Source organism: Erpetoichthys calabaricus, chromosome 9, assembly GCF_900747795.2.
Source record: "Erpetoichthys calabaricus chromosome 9, fErpCal1.3, whole genome shotgun sequence".
Lineage (NCBI taxonomy): Eukaryota > Metazoa > Chordata > Cladistia > Polypteriformes > Polypteridae > Erpetoichthys > Erpetoichthys calabaricus.
Genome location: NC_041402.2, coordinates 189,720,723 through 189,748,434, shown reverse-complemented (window position 1 = coordinate 189,748,434; position 27,712 = coordinate 189,720,723). Strand labels below are relative to the sequence as shown.

The window sequence follows — 27,712 nt, the reverse complement described above, 5'->3', positions numbered from 1 at the left end:
AGACACCAGACAGACCATCACCCAAGACAAGAGACGATCCAGGACAAAACAAGAATCCACAGGTATCAGAACAGAAGTTAGACAGATAGGAAACACAAAAGACTTCTCCTCTTTTGGTATCACTGTCGCGCTGGCCTCCTTGTACCCAACAGCCCCTGCACCCTCACAAGATAACCAATAACAAGGACTGCTGGGAGTTGCGCCGTTACAAACGGTATTTGTAATTTCACCTGTGACCCCAGTCTGAGATTTAAAGACAGCTCCCTGCTATTGACCCACGGAGTCGAGAAGTGAGATGGCACACTGGCTTACTGGTGGGAGACAGAGCTGCTGGCTTAGATGGAGATCGATGGAAGTGAAGACCTGTTACAGAGAGGCATTAGGGTTCTGATTTTGCGTGTTGTGTTTGCACTTTTCTGTTCTCGTCCTTCCTTTTAGTATGTTTGTTTTAATAAATGTGCCTGTCTCTACAGTATATTTTGTACCTCATTCTGAGAGAGAGCACCCCCTACAGGTACACTGCACATGTAACTGCTAAAGCACCTCTCCTAACATTAGATCTATTTACACATCAGGAGATTTCAAAGAGTCGTATTGCTGGTGATTTTTGAGGTATCTCACAGACGTACGTAAAAGTTTTCATCATCATGAATCAGGCAATCCAGACAGCGGCACTTCATGTGGTGCCTATTATAAACTCTCTGCTGAAGCCTGCTGTTTAAAGCTGTTTGCTTTTGCTCATTTTTGAAATTATTTTTCCCTGTGCAGCTACATTCATTGCATCTTTCCTGACAGTCTAATCACCTGATTGCCTCTCTGAGTTTGCACCTTTGACTCAACGAGCAATTTTACAAATTAAATCAATCAAACTATGCATAAATGGAAAGCTGTAAAGGCCAATGGTACGGAAAAACCAATAGATCAATAAAGTAGGAGGGCAGGAATAGATTTAGGTGGAGATAATGTAAAGCGCAATGTCATTTTGTTTTTTATTGTGACAGGCAAGTGATGGGTGTTTAGCTTGGGTCTGAATGTGGGATACAGAAGGAGCATCCAGAAAAATCTCAGAGGGCAGGGGAAAGAAAGCTGTGCTGATTTCTCATCATAATTAGAATATATATATAGTTTGAAATCCATAAGAAAACAAAGGAATACCAAAGTGATCTGCTTTATTTGTTTTATTTTTAAATTCAATTTGTTGAAGCTGGAACCTTTTCCAGCCTCATAGTTAGTTAGATACTTTATTAATCCCAAGGGGAAATTCACATATTCACAATTCATCTGCTACGAGGAAGGAATTGTTTTGTTCATGTCGGCATACAGCGGATCAAGATGGTGACTTTAAAATGAGTTCATCAAGCACATGAAGACACAGATGAAAACTTGTTAAGGGTAAATTTCACACAAACCTTAGGAAGTTTTCCTTCACACATTGAATCAGAGACATGGAATAAGTGACCAAGTAGTGTGTAGCGTAGTGGGACTTTAGAGACCTTCAAAACTCGACTTAATGTTATTTTGGATGAATGAAGTGGATAGGATTGGCAAGCTCTGCTGGGCTGGATGGCCTGTTCTCGTCATCTTTCTAAAGTAAAATATTCATTGGTGGGAATTTGATATTGTATTACTGGAGCTGGAGTGTTCCATTAAATTGGGAGGAAGAGGATGATTTGCATTTATTTGCTTAGCAGATGCTTTTATCCAAAGCAATTTATAAAAGATTATGAAACAAAATATTGTGTAGGTCTCCCTCGTGCTGCCAAAACAGCTCTGACCTGTCGAGGCATGGACTCCATAAGAACTCTGAAGGTTGCCCTATCATATCTGGCACTGAGGCATTAGCAGCAGATCCTGTAAGTTGCAAGGTGGGGCCTTCATAGATCAGACTTATTTTTCCAGCAAATCCCACAGATGCGCGACTGGATTGAGATCTGGGGAATTTGGAGGCCACGTCAACACCTTCAACTCTTTCTGTCATGTTTCCCTAAACCATTCTTAGAATAATATTTTTCAGTGTGGTTGGGCGCATTATTCTCCTGAAAGAGACCATTGTCATCAGGGAATACGGTTGCCATGAAGCGGTGTTCATGGTCTTCAGCAGTCTTTAGGTAGGTTATACATGTCAAAGTAACATCCACATAAATGCCATGGATCAAGGTTTCCTAGCATAACATTGCCCAGAGTATCAGACTGCTTCCGCCAGCTTGCCTTCTTATAGTGTGCATCCTGCGGCCTTCTCTTCCTCAGGTCCACATGATCTAAAAGAAAACATTCATCAGACCAGACCCCCCTATTCCATTGCTGTGTGGTCCAGTTCTGACGCTCACGTGACCATTGTAGCCGCTTTCAGCAGTGGGCAAGGGGTCACTATGGGCATTCTGACCAGTCTGTGACTATGCATTCACATTTGCAGGTCAGAGCTGTTGGCAGCACGAGGGAGACCTACACAATATTTTGTTTCATAATCATCATCATAATCTTTTGTAAATTGCTTTGGATAAAAGCATCTGCACCATGTGTTATGACACCTTTCTCTCATGGCTAGCATGAAGTTTTTCAGCAATATCTGCCACACTTGCTCTTCTTTGGGATTGCGCCAGACAGGACAGCTTTTCGTTCCCCGGACATATCAATGAACCCATGACCCGGTTTCCAGTTCACTGGGGGTTCTTCCTTGGCCCAGTTTTTTTTTTTGGTAGGCACTAACCACCGCATACCGGGAACTCCCCTCAAGACCTGCTGTGTTGGAAATGCTCTGACGTAGTCGTCTAGGCATCACAATTTAGCCCTTTTCAGAGTCACTCAGATTCTTATGCTTGACCATTTTCCCCGCTTCCAACACGTCACCTTCAAGATCTGACTATTCAGTTGCTGCCTAATGCATCCCACCCCATGACAGGCATCAATGGAATGAGATAATCGATGTGATTCACTTCACCTGGCAATGGCTTTAATGCAATGGCTGACTGGTGCATATTCACAGTTGATAAATCTGTAAGTGTGTGTGTAGGTATAGATATACATATTTGTGTGTGTGTGTGTGTGTGCCACACACAGTATAATTATTAAATATTATTGTATATTTATTGTAAATGAACACAAAGAAAATGAGAATGGTGGTCCCGCAGGATGCCCTGCCTAAACGCAGTGTCCAAAGGACGAAATTTCGAGCGCAGTCATGCTAAGAAAACAATTGCTGTTTGTCATCTTTGTAACAAATTAAAGGACTTCAGAGACTCGGAGCTGCAGCTTCCTTAGAAGATGATCTGTGAATGAACACCAACTTCAGTGGGACTCGAGTTACATCTCACATTGAATGTAACCCGTCAAACACTCCCTACACCCCCATGTCTGTCTGTGTGGGTGGGGGCGTGTATAGAATGTATAAACACACAACATACCTACTGCATTAAAATATATATATATATATATATATATATATATATATATATATATATATATATAATATAAAATAAAGGCAGTATCAGTATTAGTAGGTTGTGCTACTGAAATAGCAATGATAATAATACATATTTTATTTATATAGTGCTTTTTCCATGCTCAGTAATAGTAAGTAGAAATTCAGTGTACACCATAGCTTAACTGTCTAAAACCACTACCTATTTATCCCAGCAAAATGCTGTTATAGTCATTAGTTGATTATTTTTACAGTAGCTATGACCTGATGGCAACTCATTTTACATATTATTTTACATATATATCACATATGTACACACTGCAGGTCTGGGCTCTGATTGGGCCACACCAGGATATTCACTTTTTACTGTGTAGTCAATTTTGCTGTGTGTTTCATGTCGTCGTCGTGTTGAAAGGTGAACATTCTGTCCATCTTCAACTTTCTGGCAGAGAGTAGCAGGTTTTCCTCAAGAATTTGATGGTATTTTGCCCCATCCATTTTTCCTTCTACCCTAACAAGAGCCCCAGGCCCCGCACAACAGGATGCTGCCCCTTCCATGCTTTGCTATAGGTATGGTATGTTGTGGATGGTGAGCTGCATTGGTGTACCATTTGGAATCAAGGCCAAATAGTTCGATTTTGGTCTCATCTGACCAGAAGACCTTTTTCCACTTCAAGATGCATTCTGGCAAAGCTCAAACGAGCCTTAATGTGGCCTTTCTTGAGAAGTGGCCACAATTGTGGAGCGCTTGTGAAATTGTTGTCAACACAATGACCACTCTTTGCCATAAAATCCTGTACTTCCTTCAAAGTGGCCATTGGCCTCTCGGTAGCCTCTCTTACCAGTTTCCTCCTTGCTCTTCCATCCAGTTCGGATAATCCAGGGAGGGTCCTAGTTGTACCAAACACTTCTTTATTATGGACTTTACTGAGCTCCGTGGGATTGATAAAGCCTTTGAGATTTTTTTTTGTCTCCATCTCCTGCCTTATGTCTGTCCACAACTCTATTTCTGAGATCTTTTGAAAGTGGCCTGCCACCCACAGTCAGTTGTTTCCTGTCAGTTGTTTGCTGTCAGTTGCACTACCAAGCAAGGGAATGAACGCTCCAGGAACAACTTCACTGGTCACACTCATTACAATTGAGCACAGGTGGAAGGAAGCCAGTAACTGCAATGGAAATGGTGGGCACTGACACCTGATTGAGTTTTTTTGTGGGGGGGGGGGGGGGGGGGATCCTTTATTAATCTCAGTAGGTCTTGTTTTTGATTTTTTTTTTATTTTTTTTTTTTTTATAATTTTTCTGATCTGTAGCTGTGATATCTTTCACTTGGATGTTATAGATTGCATTGAGTAAGTAAAGCTGGAAAAAATATTAGTTTGGCTGTAATTTAAGGCTATAAAGCAAAAAAAAAATGGGAATATTTCGAAAGGTGGGATTCTTTTCTGTACCCACTGTATATATTATTTTACATATTGTTTATCTTTTGGCTTATCTTTGATCGTTGATTGGGGAAGTTTGTTTGGAAGAAATACGACTTGTCGGGTCTAACGTCCTCAGCTTGTCAGGCCACGGGTCTTGTGAGTCGACTGTTACAACAAATATTTCCTACAATCACAATAAATGTGCTTAGAGTTGCCAAGTTCAATCATTTTACTAATATTGTTTGAGTTTTAACTTTAAACTGTGGAGCAGAGGGGTAAATCAAGGAAAAATGTGTCTTTGCCCCCAACATTATGAAGGGCACTGTATATGGCAGCAATTTATATGCAATCTGGCTGAATTCAGGCAAAAATATCACAAGCCTTCCACCATCAGAAGACGCACTGTTCCAAACCAAGCACTACTTATCTCTGACATTTGATTGTAGATCTGGTCAGTTGATATTCTTACATGATGGATCTGCTTCAGGTCAGGTGAAAATCTCTTGTTTTAAAATATTCCCAAGTTCTACTCAATATATCTAAAGAGTGTTTCCTCTGGTTAAACTCCTGGATTCATTGCTCCAAAATGAGTGTCCACAGTTTAGTTTCTCTAGCCATTTAGTGTTGCCTGGTGTGTGCGTGTGATACTAGATTCCATTTGTCCCCATGGGACCAGCACATGGAGGGCATGAAAGCATTGCTTTTTCTGTTTTTTTTTTTTTGGAGGTTTGCTTGCCTGTTCCTGATATCCTCCCTTAGTTTTAGCAATATGGAAGGCCACGCCAACCTTTAGCTTTCCTTTGGTGTAACACATGTGGATTGCAGCTCGTGGAACTTTACAGTTAAGTTAGTAGTCAGCTTGGAGAGAAACTGTTGTGCTTGGCGGAGATTGCTGAAATCTACACTTACGTGGGACAGAAGGCCCCCAGCTCCTTTCCAGCAAGCTGTTTTTAAAATCTCATAAATCAACACGGAGTATAGAAAGCGATCTTAGTTAGATTTATTGTTGCAGATTCTTGTAAACAAATATTGAAATAAGGCTTTATGCACGCGGTGCTTGAAGCTTTTAAAATAGTTTTTGGAGTTTTTTTTTTTTATGCTACTGATCAGAGCATTGAGTAATAACAAAGATAATTATATACACAAAACCAGAGGCTGTTTAGGGCTTCATTAAATCATCCTGTTGTCATTTTTCTACCAAACCTGTGTAAATCTACAAGATGACACATGCAGCACCAGATCACTGTGGCCTTTAGTTTGGAAGAAGCACATCATTTTTGCTTAATAGTTCTTAATTATGGTACTTTTTAAATTTAATCATCACATCTTTTTATTTATTTATTTCATTTCCTCCTAATCTTTTCCAGTTTCCCTCTTTAGACATGTACAGTGTTTTTTTAATTTTTTTAAATTTAATTGTTCTGCTACACTCCAGTGTATTCATGTAATCAAATATGGATCTTCTAAAAGAGTTTGATTTTCAGCTTTATACAAGGTGGAATGCACACTTCGCCCAGCAGGAGATGGATGGTCTCTGAAAACCTGGTGCCTTACCCAATATCAAAACTCTGGCCATGCCCCCCCAAGGGACTGAACCAAAGGGTTTAAGCCAAGGTATAGCTTTAAGAAAGACCTCACTTGGCTTGTTATTTTAAGGCCAGTTTACACTTCCAAACAGAAACAATTGATGGAAACCCACAGAACAGCACTGTGTCAGACTTGGTTCTCTTGACTACCATGTTTGTTCTGTTCAACAGAGTAGAAGACCTTTTTCTTCAGGCAGGGGCAGAGTTGTTCTTTATTTGAAAGTAGTCCCTTGTCTATATGTGTATACTGTGGCTTCAGAAAGTATTCAGACCCCTTCACTGTATGCACACTTTATTGTGTTGTAAATTAAAACTAAACTAAAACTACTATTTTTGCCCATTAGTCGGTACTCAGTAACCCACAATAACAAAGTTAAAACATGATCAAAAAGATCTGCAAATGTAATAAAAGTAAAAAAAACTAAAACTGAAATCTCTACATCCTAGAAGTATTCATTCCCTTAATTTGGTACTTTGTAGAAGCCTCTCTGGATGCAGTTCCAGCCTTGATTCTTCTTGGGTAAGTCTCTACAATGTCAATTTATTTATATAGCACATTTAAAACAACATAGGAATGCTGTGGCCAAAGTGCTTTACAATAAAATAAGAAAAAAAACATACAATTAACATAAATAGAAATAAAATAAATGAACATAAATAAAATAAATAATAAATAGAAGTAAGATTACATAACTACGGTGGGCTGGCGCCTTGCCCGTGGTTTGTTTCCTGCCTTGCGCCCTGTGTTGGCTGGGATTGGCTCCAGCAGACCCCCGTGACCCTGTAGTTAGGATATAGCGGGTTGGATGATGGATGGATGGATGTATATACCCACTCACAGTGCCCTCCATAATGTTTGGGGTAAAGATGCATTTTTCCTTGATTTTTTTCACTCTGCTCCCCAGTTTAAAATGACAAATCAAAAGACTCAAATGTGATTATAGCGCACATTGCAGACTTTGATTTAAGGGTGTTTGCGCAGAATTTCAGTCACACCATGTAGAAATGACAACACTTTTTATACATGGTCCACTCATTTCAGGGCACCATAATGTTTGGGTCATAGCAGTGATTAGGACTATTAAAGCAGTCAGATTTAGGACTTTGTCGCATGCAGTGACTGCCTGAAGTCACCCCTAAATAATCAGTTTCACTATTGGGCTCAGCTGAAAAACATGGCACTGTTTAAATCAACAAAAGGGCTTTTTCTGTCTGTGCACCTAGGCTCTGGAACTCCTTACCTTTAGTGGTTAGGCAAGCCACTTCAGTCGCCACATTCAAATCACACCTAAAAACACACTTCTTCACATTGGCTTTTAATTCTTAACCTGTGTTATTCCCACTTGCTTTTTGCTATTTCTCTGTTTTATTGGGTCCCCTGACCTGTTTTTAGTGTCTCTGTTTTAATTCTCTCTTAATGTTTGTTTTTAATATTTTGCTTTTAGTCTTGCTTGTTTTAACTGTACAGCGCTTTGGTCAGTTGTAATGCTGTGTTTTTAAGCGCCTAACAAATAAAAATGGTATGGTATGGTAAATCTGGCCACTGACTAACCCATTGTTTGAAATGAAAAGCAACTGCCACAGTGGTGGTCCTGCTGGACCATCTCTGAGGTGTGCCACTTTAGCGTGAATGGCGTTTTTCAGGGTTTCATCCATGCGACTCACACAAGCTACACAGGCAGTTTGGCCACAGCGGCGTCCCCTGGTGTTCCCACCTGATAATAAAGTGAACCTGCCTTTGTCCACCAATGACAGCTGGCAGATTTCTCTTCCTCCCCACCCTCCTTGCTGGCTGTGAACTGTCAGACGCACTCTATTTATGGCTGGTACCCTTAGCTCCTCTCCAAACTTAAGGAAATTTATAGTGGCAAATGTGATCAGATTACTGTTAAGCTCGCTTTTGGAAAATTTACAGTTTACATTAATATTAATGTATCATTATTACCTGCGTCGTGTAATAAATAACTGCTGTTTTGACAGCATTAGTATAGATCACATGCAGTGAGCACTCTTAACAAAAACAGTCCTTTAAAAGGGGTTTGTGAATTAATTGGGGAAATTGCAAATCAGGTAGTCGGCCAAATAATTCATTGTCACATCCAATCAATAAACTTTGTAAATCAACTCATTTAATTTATAAATGATCTATATAGATCAAACGACCAATTAAACAATTAGCATACATTTTGCAATTAATTAATTTTACCATCAATCACACAATTAAACTTCAAAATTTAAATTGCAGAGTTTGGAAGCAATCTTGACACGAGGACTCTTTAATAATACTTCATGCCTTTGGAACACACTCTGACACGGCTGGATTTATATTGCTAAAAAGCTACGTGGCCTGCTGTGGGAGGCAAGAAAACGTAACGTCTGGAGGTTGTGAGGTGCTCTTGACGCTCTCCTCTACTGCCGCCCCCCTCAGAAAAATTTAAAATTCATCTGCTGGCTCAAGAGACACAGGCTGGAAAAATCAGAACAATGGCTGTGGCTTCGTCATCCTGTCCTTTGAGTTCGCATTCATGGATGTGTATGTGTTCCATTAGTTTAAAGATCTCAAAGCCAAACATCTACACCTTAGGTCCCAGATCAGCCTCTAAACTCAGTACATTCTGAACACGTTTAGAGAAGTGAGAAAAGTGCCATGTAAATGTAAAGAATTATTATTATTACTTGGTCCAAGGCCTTGAGACCCGTTTTCTCTGGTCAGTTTTTAATTCCAGTGTAGAAGAGCACCTCAGGCTTTCATTTTATTACTTCAAGTCCACGTTGTTAGCAGAGTTCAAGTTGCAAGTCATGGATGTGCAGCCACTCAGATTCATTTCAACCTTTTTGCTTGACCATGAGGAATTTTGTGAATGAAGGGAGAACAGGAGATTGTGGTATGGATTGAATGAAATGGGGCCAAGCTTGGACATGCACACACACTTCATCCTACAACAAGGTAATGACCCCAAACATGCTGCTGAGGGAACAGAGGGGAGTTAAATAAAATTGGAAAATTTTTAAATGGCCAATCTAGTAACCCAATTTAAATCAAATTGAGCAGGCCTTCCATATGCTGAAGAAAAAACTTAAGGGGGGGGAAAAGCCCCAAAACAAGCAGGAGCTGAAGATGGCTGCATTAGAAGCTTGGCAAAGCATCACCAAAGAAGATCATCAGCACCTGGTAATGTCTATGAATCACAGACTCAAGCAGTCATTGCATTCAAGGGATATGTGACAAAGTACTAAATATGATGGCTGTAATGAACCTGTCATTGCTGTGTCCAGACATTATAGTACCCTGAAATATGTAGGGGACTGTGTAGAAAAAGTGTTGTGACACCAAAATGTCTGCAAATCCCCTTAAATGAAAGCTAGCAATGTGTTTGATGTGTAATTTTAAACCGTGGAGCCGAGGAGTCAGTCAAAGAGAAATGGGTCTTTGTCCCAAATATTATGGAGGACACTGTAACACTCTGTTTATTACCAGCAAGCAGGAGCTGAAGATGGCCGTGTCCAGTGGCTTGGCAGTGCATCACCTGAGAAGACCCTCGGCACCTGGTGACGTCTTTGAGTCACAGACTTCAAGCAGTCATTGCATGTGAGGGATGTGACAAAGTCCTAAGTATGACGACGTCAAACAAACCTGCCACTGCCGTGTCCAAACATTATGGTGCCCTGAAATGGGGGGGGGGGGTCTTGTAGAAAAAGTGTTGTATGACCATAATGTATGCAGAAAGTCTGCAATGTGCACTTTTATCACGTCTGAATAATTTGTAATTTTAAACTGTGGAGCAGAGGGGTAATAAATCAAGGAAGAATGGGTCCCCATACATTTATGGAGGACACTGAACATTGTGAGGCTGGAACTTCCCTTGTATGGGTATATCAGTCAACTGCTTGGCACACTTCTGCACAGATCCAAGTGTGCTTACGCCAGTCATATTTTAGTTTTACCAAACAAACTAACATCAGGTTGGAGGAATCTTACATGAACATGGTGGACATGGAAACTACGAACTGGGCACAGTAAAGAAATCAAAATGCTGTGTGCTGGAAGTGCTGTCCATTCTGCCAGTGTGCACACGTACATAATTTGCATCAAAGGTGAATCTTTCTGAATTTTACTGGAGTAAAAGTTTTCACACTTTATTGAATGAGAAATAAAATTGTTGAAACAAAATGTGTAGTGTTAAAGGACCCAAAAACAAGCGAATGTGGAATGCCCCTCTGCTGCCTCTCGTACTCTGCCATGGGGTAACAGTGCCCCCTTGTAGCTTGATTTGGGCTCTGTAAACATAGGTGCCCCTTCCTGACTGGATGTGTTTCCAATTTAATTGTTGCTTTTCACCAAGTCCATACATAACGCATATACAGTGGAACCTCGAGATACGAGCACCTCTGTATACGAGAAATTCAAAATACGAGGAAAGTATGAGCGAAAAATTCAGCTCTAAATACGAGCATTGGTTCGCGTAACGAGCCACGAGCCAGGCTGTGGGTATAGCTCGCGGCTTAGCAAGGGGGCGTGGTAGCAGTTGCGAGCCGCGATCTGCGGTGTCTGCGTTTCTCACTTAAGTGCACAGGTGGGAAACTGCCCACATCCATGATTGTTCCTGTGGCTGATGGGCTGCAGCTGCCATGTCCTCCCCGCATATATAGAGAAGCGCGAGCCGGTTAAGGGGAAGAAAAAGTAAAAGAAAAGAAAGAGAGAGAGAGAGAAGGCAGGCAGGCAGGCAAGCAAGTGCAGGCTCGCGTGTAGCTGAACAGGCGAGCCAAACAGCTGAAGCAGGACGGTGTAGAGAAGGTCAGCTGCATTAAGAGTGTCTCGCCTGTTGCAGAGCCCGCGTGGGAGAAGCAGGTGAGACGCTAACAGAGAAGAAGCACCGGGGATTGTCATCTGTTTTTAAAGACTGCTTCTTGTTGACGTTTTAACCTCGTGTTAAAGGATTGTTATTCTTGTGTATTTTAAACCTCCACTTCACAACTGTTTTAAGGATTATTTATTTAAAGATTTATTGAATGCTCTACTGCACTTTGGACACCTGTTTTGATTCTTTTAATAATCAGTTATATTATTTACCAGTGTTATTTATTAAAGGTAGACTACAGTATATATAATTTATCAGTGTTATTTGTTAGGAAAATTGATTTTTATGTTAATATATTTGGGGTGCAGAACGGATTAACTGGATTTCCATTATTTTTAATGGGGAAGTTTGTTCTAGATACGAGAAATTCGCTATACAAGCTCAGTTCTGGAACGAATTAAACTCTTATCTAGAGGTTCCACTGTATTTGTAAGCTCAATACAATGACAGTAAAGTCCTAAATGTTTCTACATTGGCATACACAATTCAGTGGTTAAATGTCATAAATCAGGCCAGTACAAAGTGTCCCATTCTTTCTCCTGTGACACCTTCTGCTGGTACCAAATTCTGTAATAATAATAATTCATTTTATTTATACAGCACCTTTCCCATGCTCAAGGCACTTCAGAGTTTAAGATAGAACGGCAGGGTATACAGTATATAGCATTGTACAAACCAGATAAATTAATAAAGATTAAGACAGTAAATTCAGAGAAAAAGCCTAACAGACAACATAATTGATGGTCTCGCACACACACACAGGTTACATGAGCATCTTGACATAAAGGTAAACTGAGAGAAGGGTAGTAAAGTCAAGTAGAGCTAAAAGCCTTAATGAACAGATGAGTTTTGAGTTGTTTTTTTAAAAGAATTCATGGAGTCAGCTGACCTGATTAATTTCGGTAGGTCATTCCAGAGTCTGGGCGCTATACAGCTGAAGGCCTTGTCACCCATGGAGTGTAGGTTAGTGTGGGACACAACAAGATTACCAGAATCAGAGAACCTTAGTCCATCTGTCCATCTGATTTACAAGTTATTTGGAATTGGTACATGCTACTCAAACACATCTCCTACTGTGCCAACCCCCCCAAATCCACCCCGTCTACTGTAAAGCTGTAAATAAAACTGTGGACGAATTCAGCACTTTCAGAGTTTCTTGATTTGATGTGTGCAAATCTCCTTTCTCATTTTCTGCAGCTCCAACTCGGGTGATAGTTGGCCTTCATCAGTGTTTACTCCCCTCTGCCCTGATGCTCTAAGAGGGTCTTGTACAAACACAGACTTTCGTCTTTATGTACAAGATAAGCGGTTTTTCCTGTACATCATCACTAGATGTGAAAGAAAGGCCTGGTCTTTAATGCTTGACAAAGCACAATCTCTATTTTACCATTTGCTGCTTGCTGCCTTGCGTTGATCTGGTTTAAAGTATATCGGCTCTTTGCCAAAGGGTACTTTTGGCGAATGTTTAGTTCAGCGGCCTTCTACTGTGTTTGTTTTCAGACTGCTGTAAACACTAGAAACAATGTGCCAAGTGAATGAATAAATGAAAAGTTTACCGAAGTAGGCAGCAGCTATGTGGGTGAAGCTTGCCCTTTTCCCTTACGTGACCAAGTGTTCCTGCGGCACTAGAAACAATATTGTTCTTGGTGCTGTCAGATTCTCTTAGCTGTACATGAACTATTTTACTTGCTATATTCTGATTTCTTCCTTGTTTGTTTTGTTTTTCCCCCAACAGTGAAAATGTCAGTGCTTACTGTCTCCATATTGCAGAGGATGATGGGGAAGTGGACACAGATTTTCCACCGCTCGACTCCAACGAGCCCATTCATAAGTTTGGCTTCAGCACCCTGGCACTGGTTGAGAAGTACTCTTCACCGGGGCTGGCAGCAAAACAGTCCCTCTTTGTTCGAATGTAAGTGCTCAGAGTTCCACTCCTCTGCTTCCCAATCTTGAGTTCTTGCTTGCTTCCTATGTTACTTAAGCCATTAATCTTTTCTGCATGATGAAGTGTTTTAAATCACAGAAAATTTCAATTAATTTTCTTTTTTTTAATTTTTCCTCCCAATTTTTTTTTTAGTAGTAAATTGAGGAAAAAGTAATGTTGTTTGGCATGCTAACTCAAAAATATGTATTCACTCCTGTCTGTATTGCTTACTGTTCTAAAGGCAAGCAAAATGATTTAGAAATAATTTTTCTTTGAATGAAGCAGTACCGATTGGAAATGGGGTGAAATCATCAGGGTAGCAGGACTATAGCGGTACATGAGCAAGAGGAAAAGGAAGTGTCACAGGTTAGGAGCCACTTTTCAGTTGGCACAGAGGATACGACAATCTCTGGCTAGAGTCTTAGTACGAATTTAAATAAACACAGGATAAGACAAAGTCACCACAACTTTGGAATAAGTCCTGCACTGGAGGATATCACTTGTAGCACAAAGCTAATTGGATGTAAGCAGCCTCATTAGGTATCCTAAACTGTTCTTAAGTTGCAGATCCTGAAATGGACAGGAAGTCAGTGCAGTGAAGCCAGCTGAAATGTTTCTGATGAGCATTTGGTTAGAATTAAACACTAGTATCTTCTACTATTTGAAGGTATATTTATTTTATATTTCTTGTATAACACTGCGCAGAAAATGCAGTCATCTGAGTAACAGTGATGTTAATTCTGTATTCCAAGATGAAAGGTAGCTATGAAGACAAGCTGGAGGCGACATGTGTGAGAAAAAAGTTTAAGACGCACATGCACACAGGCATAAACAGGTTTTAAGGAAAAGAAATACTTTGTTACAAGTAAATATACTGGTTTAACAAAACCACTTTCTTTCCTGTAATCAATTTCATTTGACCAATCCAAGCAAAGAATCAGTTTGCCCTTCACAAACTTACTTCCTGTATTTGTTTAGCTGCATAAGGTCTTATGAGGTGTCACAATGAAATATCTCAAATTTAAGACCGAATTGTCACTTACGCCACAATGAGTCACAGGTCAAAGAAATGCATGATCAGTCACAAATCTGCAACATCCGGCTCAGAAGTGGTCTCGTTGCCGTGTGAGCTAATAGGAGAACTCCTTTAGTCAGTGCCACAGAGACTGTCTTCTGAACGCTGAGAGCTGAGCATTTCCAGATAATTTCAGCTGAACTCTCGCTGTCTCTCTGTGTCATTTCTACACAGCATCGCAACTACACTCTACTAGTCCACGGTGCAGATCTCATCCTCCTTGACAAGTGAATTGCCATGGACTCGCACTGCAAAGCATCTCATTTCAAATATTTATGCTATGGTGAACTGCTGGCGGTTGGTCATGAACCTGCAACATCTGGCCCAGCAGTGGTCTCCTCGATGCAAATCCTATCCTTGTCGCCAACTAAATTGCCATGGACTCACAACGTGAAGCATCTCATTTCAAAGATTTACACTGTGATGAACTGACGCTAGTCAGTAGTGAACCTGCAACATCTGGCTCAAAAGCAGTTTCTTTGTGGTGTGAGCTACTGGGAGAAGTATCTATCTATCTATCTATCTAATTTCTTTAGTCAGCTGAACATTGCAAGCAGAGAGCTTCCAGATGACACCAGGCAACAGGTGCGCGGGGAATCTCTACAGTAGGGGTGCCCAATATGTTGATCGTGATCGACCGGTAGATCAGAAAGGTAGTGCAGATAGATCGTGTTGCATTCAAAAAAAATTTTTTTTTAAATGTTAGTCTATCATATATCCTCCCTATGGCATTTGCCATTTGATTGACATATAGGGCGGCCAGTCTGAGATCTCTTTCCTTCTAACACACTGGTCATCCCACATGCCCCCATACAATCAGATTGTGATTCAGACTACGAATGCCATGAATGTAACTACCCCGATCCACATGCTGTCAAATAAACGAACCACACGCCGTGGCTTCGCCTCTGACGCTGACGTCCGAGGTTCGATTCCCAAGAGGGGGTGCAGTGAGTGTGTATGCCTGATGAGCCCAGAATTAGGGCGAAACATGTGTCGCGTACTGTTTGCATTATTTGACAGTAAAACTATGCTATATATATATATATATATATATATATATAATATAGCATTTTTAATGTAGGTAGATCATTTCGACCTGGTCATTTTAAATGTAGCTCACAAGCCGAAAAAGTGTGGCCACCCCTGCTCTACAGCCATCCCAAACAAAATTATAAAGAATTGCAGATAATTATTGACTTACCGCCATACATTTCTTCAGGTTCTGTATAATATAATAATAATAATTCTTTGCATTTATGTAGCGCTTTTCTCACTACTCAAAGCGCTTAGCAATTGCAGGTTAAGGGCCTTGCTAAAGGGCCCAACAGAGCAGAGTCCCTTTTTTTGGCATTTTACGGGATTTGATCCAGCAACCTTCCGATTGGCAGTGCAGATCCCTAGCCTCAGTGCCACCAATCCGCCTAATTAAGTAGCAAGTGAATAGTCAGATCTTGAAGGTGACGCGTTGGAAACGGGGGAAAAAAGATCAAGCATAATCTGAGTAAGTCTGAAAAGAGCTAAATTGTGATGCCCAGACGATTACGTCAGAGCATTTCCAACACGGCAGGTCATGAGGGGGGTGTTCCCGGTATGCGGTGGTTAGTGCCTACCAAAAAAAAGTGATCCAGGGAAGGACCCCCCAGTGAACTGGAAACAGGGTCATGGGTTCATTGATATGCCCGGGTAACGAAAAGCTGTCCTGTCTGGTGCAATCCCAAAGAAGAAAAGGCAAATCTCCCCATTATTTCTCTATTATATAGTGCCTTTCATATCTGTCTGTGTCTATCTGTCTAAATGTCAGGTAACTTTCTGATCATTTCTGTAATCTCACATTTATTAGCACAGTTTTGTTGAATCCAGTCATTTTCTAAATAAAACGTGTAGCTCCCTCACCATGGAGAGAAGTAATTCATCATCGCATGCTAACTAAGGCTTGGACGTAATCCAAACACTGTAGACTCAGCCTGAATTACAGGTTATTCCTAAAAACAGAAGTCCTCAAAAGAGAAAGGTGATCGATGAAAGACGCAGAGACCAGTGCATTCAGTAGGCTAGACTGGAATACAAAGTAAATAAGGGAAAATTCCTGTTTTTTTTTTTTTTTAAAAATGAGTAGTAGTTCTGTTCAGGTAAACTCAAGAGGAGCAAAAGACGTGGAACAATTCTGGTTTTTATGTGGCAATTCATTTTTAGATACTGCCAATTCAAGTAGTTGACCTTACTCATGTGTTTTGGTTTATCTAGGCTTTTTTCCCATTTCTCATATCAGTAGTGTAAAGTAAAAACTGTTAGGATCACCAGGTCAGTGCTGGGAGTTCAGCAATCCAGATATTAGGGAATGTTGGCAGTGCAGTTTGAAGCAGAACACATGAGGTGTTACAGCAGAGAGGAGCATTCCTGTGTCTGACAGACTCCTTCATTTTTCCTAAACAGGTATACAATGTCGATTCACCATTAGTTTTCTGTAACCTACCGCTGATCAGTTCAGCTCTTTGTAATCTGTTATATGTAGAAGTGATAAGCAAGGATTGAGTTGGTGGCTGTTTGCACAAGGTGACTGCTCAGTTAAACCCCCTTTAGCTCTTTGGTGTCCCAAAGGCCTGTAAAATACAATCACCGGCCACTTTATTAGGTACACCTGTCCAATTGCTTGTTAACATAAATATCTAATCAGCCAATCACATGGCAGCAACTCAATGCATTTAGGCATGTAGGGACTGTCAAGGCAACTCAGCTGAAGGTTAAACCAAGCATCAGAATGGGGAAGAAAGGTGATTGAGGAGACTTTGAACGTAGCATGATTGCTGGTGTCAGACAGGCTGGTCTGAGTATTTCAGAAACTGCTGCTCTGCTAGGATTTTCACACACAGCCATCTCTAGGGTATACGGAGAATGGTCCAAAAAGGGAAAATATCCAGTGAGCAGCAGTTCCCTGGGTGAAAATGCCTTGTTGATGCCAGAGAGATCAGGGGCCTCATGTATAACGCCGTGCGTAGAACTCACACTATAACATGGCGTAAGCACAAAAGCGGGAATGTGCGTACGCACAGAAAAATCCAGATGCAGGAATCTGTACGTACGCAAACTTTCACGTCGTTCCACTACATAAATCCCGATCAGCGTGAAAAGTAACGTACGTGCACGCGCCTTCTGTCCCGCCCTAACTCCTCCCAGAATTACGCCTCTTTGAATATGCAAATCAATATATATTGTTGGTTTAAACAGTGGTATAATCAACAAAAGGAAGTTGATCGAGTGACAGAGTGTCGGAGAAACTCGAAGGCTCAAGTTCACAAAGTCGCACAGTGCCCGAAATAAAAAAGAAATCACATATCAAAGTCGCCGTGAAAAGGCAAGTTGTAGCCCACCGTCTGAGTGTCATATGAAAGCTTATTAGGGTACAGACAAAAAAAATAGGCACACAGTGGGGAAAAAAGCAGGAAATGTCAACTTTAATCTCAAAATTTCCACTTTAATCACGTAGTTTATTTTGCCATTAAAGTAGAACATCATAAACTTCATCTTAAAATCGTTTAATTTACTAGTTTCTCAAATCCCATTGTAACTAAAGTGGCACATTAAATGCTTTGTTCTGTATTTGATCTTCTGTGTGCTCTGTGTGTGAATCACTACCTGCTTCTTAAACGGGCTTTCTCTTTCTCCGACAGGACACATAATCCATTACACTCGTGATATTACAGCTCTGTGAATAATTAAAATACTGAGATGTATACGTGATATCTTTTTCATGATGATAGGAATGAAAGCATGTTATTAAACATGGGAACACGGTGGCGCAGTGCTTGTTCATGTCTCACGCAAAAGGCTTGCGGCGCCATGCGCGACCTTCGATGAAATAATTTATTACAGAAGTACTGTCTCTTTCAAACGTACTAACCTCCAATTTCTGTCCTTACTTTTCTTTCTCCAAAAACCCAATCGCCACACAATCAGCTCTGTAATAGATGTGAAGCCATCTGTAAGCTTAAAACGCCAATTCTTCAAAACTTTTAAGGAACATTGAAACATCTTCGTAGTACATGTTTAATTATTCTATCCGTCTATCCTTCCAGTGTCACGTCAGCACCAGCAATAATACAGCACAAGGCAGGAACAATCCATGAACTAGCTAGCGCTGCGGCACCGTGTCCTCACATGTTTAATTATTAACAACATAGATTATTTAAATGAAGTTAAAGTTTTATCAGTATAATATAATCAACATATTTTGCTGCATTTCATCTTAAAAATGATATCGTCATCATATGTAAATACGTGCTTTATAAAGTGCCGCAGGTTGTGCAATATTATAACTGTAGTGCAAGTTTACAGTGAGGTAATTGTACTTATAAGTACAAACAGTTCTACAAGGAGCACTTGATGGACCGATTGAGTGCGTTTATAGTTCTTGGGATGAAACTTTTTCTAAACCGCGAAGTCTCTAAAGCGTTTTGCCGTGGCTGAGTCAGCATCTGCTTCATACTGTATACCGATAATTCTCTTTCCGATCAGCTGCTGCTGTGATTCCCCACTCAGATACAGTGATATAAATACTCTGAGTGGTGCAGTGAGAGTAATATGGAAAAAGATGATCTGCTGTGGCAACACTTAACGGGAGCAGCTGAAAGAAGAAGAAGATGCAGTGAGAGTTACAACACTAAAGCAGTTATGGTATTTGAAATACTATGGCTATTCCCTGGACCATTATATTGCTGCAGGTTGATTACAATCAGATGCATATTGTTTATTAGTGTAATGCAGTTATTTTCTGTGTATTTATAAAGCCGCGTCAGGAATGTGGAGCTAAGAAAGAAAGGGTGACCACACAGGAACAGTAGCACTGCTTTGACGCTGGGTGCCGCCAGTCTGCAAAACCGAGCGGAGAAATTGCGTACGCCAAGGTATGAGTTACCGTGGAAATGTGCGTGGCTTTACGCCAAGTTTAGGTTTTATACATCGCGATTTGAGCGTGGAAACGTTCGTACGCAGCATTTCTGTGCGTACGCACCGTTTATACATGAGGCCCCAGAGGAGAATGGCAGGACTGGTTTGAGCTGATTGAAAGGCAACAGGAACTGAAATAAGCACTCGTTACAACCGAGATATGCAGAAGAGCAGCCCTGAATGCACAACACGTTGAACCTTGAAGCAGATGGGCTACGGCAGCATGAGACCACACCAGGTGCCACTCCTGTCGGCTAAGAACAGGCAACTGAGGCTACAATTATCACTAGAATTGAACAATAGAAGATTGCAAAAATGTTGCCTGGTCTGATGAGTTTCAATTTTTACTTCGAAATTCAGACAGTAGGGTCACATTATGGCGTGAATGGCATGAAAGCATGGATCCCTCCTGCCTGGTATCAATGGTTCAGGCTGTTGGTGTAATGGTGTGGGGGATATTTTCTTGGCACACTTTGGGAACCTTAGTACCAAGTGAGCATCGTTTAAATGCCACAGCCTACCTGAGTATGGTTTTTAGATTAGATTATTTATTTATTTATTTATAAAAGCACATTTAAAACAACAGAGGGTGTGCCAAAGTACTGTACAAAAAAGCATTAAAATAAACACAATACAAACAATCATGCAAAACCAGATTAATAAAACAACCAATTGTAACATCCACCACAATCTCATCATAAACAATGAAAGACGGAAGAAAACAAGTACTGTAGGTCTTTATGACCCTTTATGATATTTATTTATCCCTTTATGACCGCAGTGTGCCCGTCTTCTGATGGCTATTTCCAGCAGGATAACGTGCCATGTCATAAAGCTCAAACTGATTTCTTGAACATGACAATGAGTTCACTGCACTCAAATTAGGGTGGAGTGGTGGCTCCGAGGCTAAGAATCAGCGCTGGTATCCCAAAGGTTACCGGTTCGAATCCCCATCACTGCCAAAAGAGATGCTACTCTGCTGGGCCCTTGAGCAAGGCCCTTAATCTTCAATTGCTCCAGGGGTGCTGTACAATGGCTGACCCTGCGCTCTGACTCCAAGGGGTATGCGAAAGACCAAGTAATTTCCTTCAGGATTAATAAAGTATAATAAAAAAATAAATAAAAAAAAAAAATGGCCTCAATGGTCACCAGATCTCATTCCAATAATAGAGCACCTTTTGGATGTGGTGGAACGGGAGATTTGCATCATGGATGTGCAACCGACTAATCTGTAGCAACTGTGTGATGCTATTATGTCAATGTGGACCAAAGTTCCTGAGGAATGTTTTCAGCACCCTGTTGAATCTATGGCACAAAGAATTGCAGCAGTTCTGAAGGCAAAAGGGAGTCCAACCCGCTACTAACAAGGTGTACCTAATAAAGTAGGTAGTGAGTGTATAGAGTCCTCCAACTCTGTCAGAGTAATGGAAGTGAGACACAATGGATTTTTTCTTTTCGATTTTTATACTTTGTTAATCCCTGAGTGGAGTCAGAACACAGGCTCAGGCATTGTACGATACCCCTGGAGGATTTTCAGGAAAAGAGTGTTGCTCAAAGGCCCAACAGGGTAGGATCCATTCTCTTGGTAATGGGATTTGAACGGGCAGCCAACCGCCCAGATACCAGAGCAGATTTTTAGCCGCAGAGCCACCACTCTAACCCTATGTCAGCTTTTAATTCTGGCAGTAAGAAGGGTAATTCAGAGGACAGTCTTTAGTTTTAGCCATACAACAACAAGGAATAACTGAATGCTTTTAAAGTGTGTCCGCTTTATTAGATTTTCTTGTCCTACTTTCTCATCCAAAAAATGAATTTTATGTGCAAGAGATATTGGGACAGTCTAGCTATTAGCTAAATGAACAGGCTTGATGGACTGAGTGATCTCCTGTTCTTATGTTATAATTTAATTATTTAATTAAATCAAATTAGAATCTATAATTATTAACTGTATGATTTTGATAAATTTTATTTTGTTAACAATTATCACATAGCCATTTTGTTTAACATAATAAAAATAATTCATTACATTTATATAGGCATTATCATTTTCAGTTATTTTTTTCCATAGACGAAAACATATTCTTTGTTGTTGCTAGTCACATGACTGCTTCTGTGCAGCGTCATGACTAGCTTTGACTGGCGAAATTTGCCAAAGTGAGTATGGCAGGTTTGCCAGTGACTTAGTTTGCTGAATTCTTCCTCGAAAATTTGCTGTGCTACTGGCTCAGACAAACTTTTTTTTGTTCCCCCCCCACCAGTGCCCTGTGTTCTTTTGTGAAACAGTGTGACATCACAGAGCTGTAGCAGCTATGTTAGATGAGGATGTCACCCTCCCAATCTGCGCTACCTGCCCATTTTGTGTTGTTCATGCATACATGCTGTAAGTGTACTCCACTTCACAGCACTGTCTGGTCTGCTTCGAGTATGCGTGATTAATGCGTAATGTCACAATCCAAGCAGTATTCCAGCTGGATGTGCACTCGACATGCATTTATTTAAAGAAAAACAACAAGCAGTACTTTCATTTGAGGGGTTCATTGGCTGACCATAACGAGAATATTCTAAAAATATTTTGTTGTTATGCAGAGATTCACTGCTGGATTCATCATGTTGTGCTCCTGTTTCCTTTTAGGGGCAATAGCTCCCTAGTTGGAATAAGTTTTTTTGTAATTGCGGCGTTTTAAGTAACCGAAAACTATATAGCTATGATATTTAAAGGCGATACCTCTCCCATAGTGATACGGCGGTAAAAATCACATAAGAGAAAATAACTTGGCTTTCTTTAATGACGATTTACGTGGCATAACAGACAGGAAGCCATGACAATACTTTATCAAGGAGGGATCTTGATCTATACCGTCTGCCATCTTTCGTCACTGCGCTGAAAGGATTTTGAGGACGGATGATATCACCCATCCATCCGTCGGCTTCCCATCTGTTATGCCGCGTAAATCGTCATTAAAGAAAGTTAAGTTATTTTCTCTTAGCCGATTTTTACCGCCGTATCACTATGGGAGAGGTATCACCTTTTAATACTATATCTATATAGTTTTCGAATACTTAAAACACCGCAATTACAAAAGAACTTATTCCAACTAGGGAGCTATTGCCCCTAAAAGGAAACAGCTCCTCACTATGTAGTGCAGATCAGGTAGTGACAGATCAGCGCAGATCAGGTAGTACGGTGCGCAGCCCTCACCTAGTATACAACGCTGATCCCTTGTGTCCCAGGCTATGTGGGCTTGGGGCGGGGGAGTTGGATGTGTTAGCTGTGGAGATAGGAGCTCAAGAGACACAAAGAGAGATTAAGGACTAGGGGTATAATTTTACATTTGGGAGGGCTCAGCTATTAACACTGCTGCCTCATAGCTTAGGTCACATTTTTGGCCATAATAATCAGTCCAGCATAGTTGGCAGACACTTTCCTAGTCCTCAGGGACACTGAAAAGACCATTGCACCATTATATTACACTCAAAACTCATTCAGTTTCTCCTTCCCAGTTGATTTAGTGCATTTCACTGAGATTCCTGAACGCTTTTCTCTTTTCCCCTGAAGTTGAAGCGAAGCAAATTCAGCAGGGTTCGCTCATCACTAATCACGACATTGACCATACAATGGCAGTAGGCACATCATGACGTCTGGTTTTTGGATTCCAGTAAAAAGTATATGGCAAGTTGTGCATTTGAATTCAGATAGTGAAAACGAATTTGTTATTGTTAGGACCTCAAGCTTTGCTTCTTTCTGACTTTGACTTTTGCCTTGTGTTTTGGAAGTGTTGTCTGGACTATTTTTGGAAATTTCTGGTCTGATTGTTAAAGATTCTTTTGCCTGGCCCTGTAAACTTTTGTGTCTTCCTATCTAATCCTCCCTTAAATATAACGACCTTTGCAATGTGCCATTTTCTGAATGGTGTGGTGTTTCTTATTCTTGTCTAGTAGATGCTCCTAACATCCCGCAAGGTTCTGATTGCACTAGCAGTCGACTTTGCTGCTTGTTTTTTTAAAGTTTGGTTTACTTTTGTCCATAACTAGTATATAAACTCTTGTAACGCACTTAAGGATGTTTGTTTGCTGTACATAGTAGAGGTTGCTTCTGTTTGTTTAGCCTTTATGGTTGAAGCCACAGAAATCCTTGATCACAAATTCTTCTAAATATGTTTAAAACAGGACAGCCTGGAGTTTTGCTGTGTAAACAAGTTTCACAGAGTGAAGTGTCTCTTGGCACAATCCTTTGAGCATAAATTGCTGTCTTATAGGCAAGGGACGGATTTTAAATAATGAAGGCGCCGCGTGAACTCTGCTCACTTTAGCAGCGTCTCTCTAGTAGAGTAGCGAGACAGATGTTAGTCTGTGCAGGAGCAGCTTGGGAATAATCAGACATAAAGCCATACTCTACTTGCGTTCAGTATACATTCTAATTTGGGGGAATTCCAGAAGTTCTTGAATGATGCACTCTGGAAAAGAAGAGCACAGTTTATCCTTAGATGTTGTATCATTATCTGAAACTTGACCTAAGCAAGCAAAGTCTATCTTGTTGGAGAGAAAACCTAAACCTGGAATTAAAGCCGGCTTCACGATTAATAACCCCAGGGTATCCGTCCATCTGTCGATATTTCCTGATGTGCATCATGGCATCAAAAATCGGCGATATTATTGTCTTCTTGGTTCTGGCCTTCGGTTTTGTTGTCAACTCTCAGTTTGTCTCCTGGTCCTGCTTCCCTTAGCCCTTGCAGCACGTCTTTCCACCTGTGGGACTAAACACACAGAGTACACTGGAATGATCTCATCTGGTGCTGTTTCTGCGATGTTATTTCCTGTAACGTGGTTATTTCTGCCTTGTCCCGTGCTGCCGCCATTGCCTGTTAAGCTCATTAATGGAATATTCCCCCCAAAAACAATATTCTTTTTCGTATGTCTCTTGCCCCATGTAGTTCCTAGTGATGGCAGATTAAAAATTTTTAATCTCATGTTTTCAGGCAGAAAGAAGATTAAAAAAAATAGAGTTTGATATAACAGAAGCTAGTAGTAGCCAATGATGTACAATAGCAAGCAATGTGATAAACGTTTGTGAAGAATACACGTTACTTGTATCACATAATTCAAATGTCATTTTCTAGTTGTATGCTCAAAAATTGCAAAATGCATGCATCTTTAGTTTTTAATATACAGTGCATCCGGAAAGTATTCCCAGCACATCACTTTTTCCACATTTTGTTATGTTACAGCCTTATTCCAAAATGGATTAAATTCATTTTTTTCCTCAGAATTCTACACACAACACCCCATAATGACAACGTGAAAAACGTTTACTTGAGATTTTTGCAAATTTATTAAAAATAAAAAAACTGAGAAATCACATGTACATAAGTATTCACAGCCTCTGCCATGAAGCTCAAAATTGAGCTCAGGTGTATCCTGTTTCCCCTGATCATCCTTGAGATGTTTCTGCAGCTTCATTGGAGTCCACCTGTGGTAAATTCAGTTGACTGGACATGATTTGGAAAGGCACACACCTGTCTATATAAGGTCCCACAGTTGACAGTTCATGTCAGAGCACAAACCAAGCATGAAGTCAAAGGAATTGTCTGTAGACCTCCGAGACAGGATTGTCTCGAGGCACAAATCTGGGGAAGGTTACAGAAAAAATTCTTCTGCTTTGAAGGTCCCAATGAGCACAGTGGCCTCCATCATCCGTAAGTGGAAGAAGTTCAAAACCACCAGGACTCTTCCTAGAGCTGGCCGGCCATCTAAACTGAGCGTTCGGGGGAGAAGGACCTTAGTCAGGGAGGTGACCAAGAACCCGATGGTCACTCTGACAGAGCTTCTTATGGAGCTCCAGAGGTCCTCTGTGGAGAGAGGAGAACCTTCCAGGAGGACAACCATCTCTGCAGCAATCCCTCAATCAGGTCTGTATGGTAGAGTGGCCAGATGGAAGCCACTCCTTAGTAAAAGGCAACTACAAGCAGTTCATGCTGTCATATAAGTGCATGTATCTAGTTAGTTGCGGTAATAAGAGCGTAGAAAGCACAACGTGTTGAGCGTGCGGTCGTCCAGGCGATAGCACACCTTCGTGCAGAGTATGCCAGCCACTGAGAAAGCACGCTCTGCCTCCACTGAAGTAGGTGGCACAATCATCAGATACTGATACACTTGTTTTAAACAATGCCTGCACTTGCCGTTGCTCTGAAACACCGCCATTTCAGCTTTTACTGATGCATCTAGTTTCTTGTCATCATTCTGTGATGGCAAGTTTCTTGGCACAGATAATGCGAATGCAACAGACGGACGCATTGCAATTTCAAGTTGCTGTTCAAAGCTGTTGTCTGATGAAGTGCAAGCTGCAGCAATGGCACCACCTTAATTATTTATTATTGATTACATCTTGCCTGAAGAAGGGGCCTGAGTTGCCTCGAAAGGCTTGCATATTGTAATCTTTTTAGTTAGCCAATAAAAGGTGTCATGTTGCTTGGCTTTTCTCTACATTCATAATTGCTAACACGGTACAACACCCTAGTACTACTGGGAACAATATATAAATTAACTCAAACCACCTACAACTGAACACCAGCAAAACCAAAGAGCTGGTGGTGGATTTTAGGAGGACCAGGCGCCTCATGGACCCCGTGATCATCAGAGGTCTGGGAGTGCAGCTGGATGATAAACTGGACTGGACTGCTAATACTGATGCTCTGTGTAAGAGAGGACAGAGCTGACTATACTTCCTTAGAAGGCTGGCGTCCTTCAACATCTGCAATAAGATGCTGCAGATGTTCTATCAGACGGTTGTGGCGAGCGCCCTCTTCTATGTAGTGGTGTGCTGGGAAGGCAGCATAAAGAAGAGGGACGTCTCACGCCTGGATAAACTGGTGAGGAAGGCAGGCTCTATTGTAGGCACGGAGCTGGACAGTTTGACATCCGTGGCAGAGCGACGGGTGCTGAGCAGACTCCTGTCAATCATGGAGAATCCACTGCATCCACTAAACAGGATCATCTCCAGACAGAGGAGCAGCTTCAGCGACAGAGTGCTGTCACCGTCCTGCTCCACTGACAGACTGAGGAGATCGTTCATCCACCACACTATGCGACTCTTCAATTCCACCGGGGATGGGGGTAAACGTTAAAATTATACAAAGTTATTGTATGTCTGTATACCTGCATTGTTATCACTGTTTAATTTAATATTGTTCTTTATCAGTATGCTGCTGCTGGAGTATGGGAATTTCCCCTTGGGATTAATTCTATCTATCTATCTATCTCTATCTCTATCTCTATCTCTGAAAACTGTTTGTTAAAAAGTACTAAACAATTATATGGGAATAATGTATTTTTTAACAATATTTTTATCTTGATTTTCATTCTAATTGTTTACTTAATTTATTATTTTCTGATTAGTGGGTCTGATGCTAACGTAGTTGCAGCCTTTCATGATTCCACGTTGTTTGCCCGGCTGTCTGCTCTGCTCATTTGTAATTGTCATTATTAAGATACAATGAAGGGAACGAACTGCACAGAGGAAAGGCAAAATAAAATGAAATTGACAAAAGACAGAGTTAAGCATTTAAATCTGTAGCAAAAATAGATCTTTCTAAATGTCTTCTAAATGTAAAAATCCTGCAGCTGTGCTTTTCTGAATGTAGAATAAGAGAAGAGGATCAAATATCAGCTAATTAAATGAGATCAGTGTTGTTGTCACCAATTATGAATCTGGCTGGAAGAAAAGCCTGAAGCCACAGTGGGTCCCTAGGACCGAGTTTGGGAACCCCTGCATTAGTGTATGGTGGATGCCACTGCACAAGGAGTATTTGTTATGCAATATGTTATTTCATTTTCTCTTTTAAAAATTAAACCAATGTAACATTTTTTTTGTTGCTTATAGATGTGTGTAATATTGTGGTATAGCAGGTCCACAGCTCAGATTGAAATGGCCAGTTTTTAAATAGTTAATCGGTGAAAGAGGGGACATGGTATTGTGGCCGGAGTGGTTCCTGGGTGCTTCTTGATGCAGGCGGTCCTCGCTTAAGTGCACAGGTGAGGAGTCGTCCGCATCCGTAATTTATGACAGGAGCTGCTATACGCCACACCTGAGCCCACATCCCCATTATACAGTCATATGAAAAAGTTTGGGAACCCCTCTCAGCCTGCATAATAATAATATTCTCCTTTCAACAAAAAAGATAACAGTGGTATGTCTTTCATTTCCTAGGAACATCAGAGTACTGTGGTGTTTTCCGAACAAAAATTTTTAGTGAAGCAGTATTTAGTTGTATGAAATTGAATCAAATGTGAAAAACTGGCTGTGCACAAATGTGGGTCCCCTTGTCATTGTGCTGATTTGAATGCCTGTCACTGCTCAATGCTGATTACTTGGTTGATGAGCTTGTGAAGCCTTGAACTTCATAGACAGGTGTGTCTAATCATGAGATATAAAGGTATTTAAGGTGGTCAATTGCAAGTTGTGCTTCCTTTCCTTTGACTCTCCTCT

General features: G+C 40.9%; 1 protein-coding gene across 1 annotated transcript in view; it reads left to right on the top strand.

Annotated features, from left to right (window-relative positions):
• Positions 1 to 27,712, top strand: part of mapkap1 (MAPK associated protein 1) — a 438,131-nt gene that overhangs the window by 151,777 nt on the left and 258,642 nt on the right. Inside the window, exon 6 of the mRNA XM_051932333.1 lies at positions 13,020 to 13,196. Coding sequence (XP_051788293.1) covers positions 13,020 to 13,196 — 177 coding nt within the window. The remainder of the gene's footprint in view (positions 1 to 13,019; positions 13,197 to 27,712) is intronic.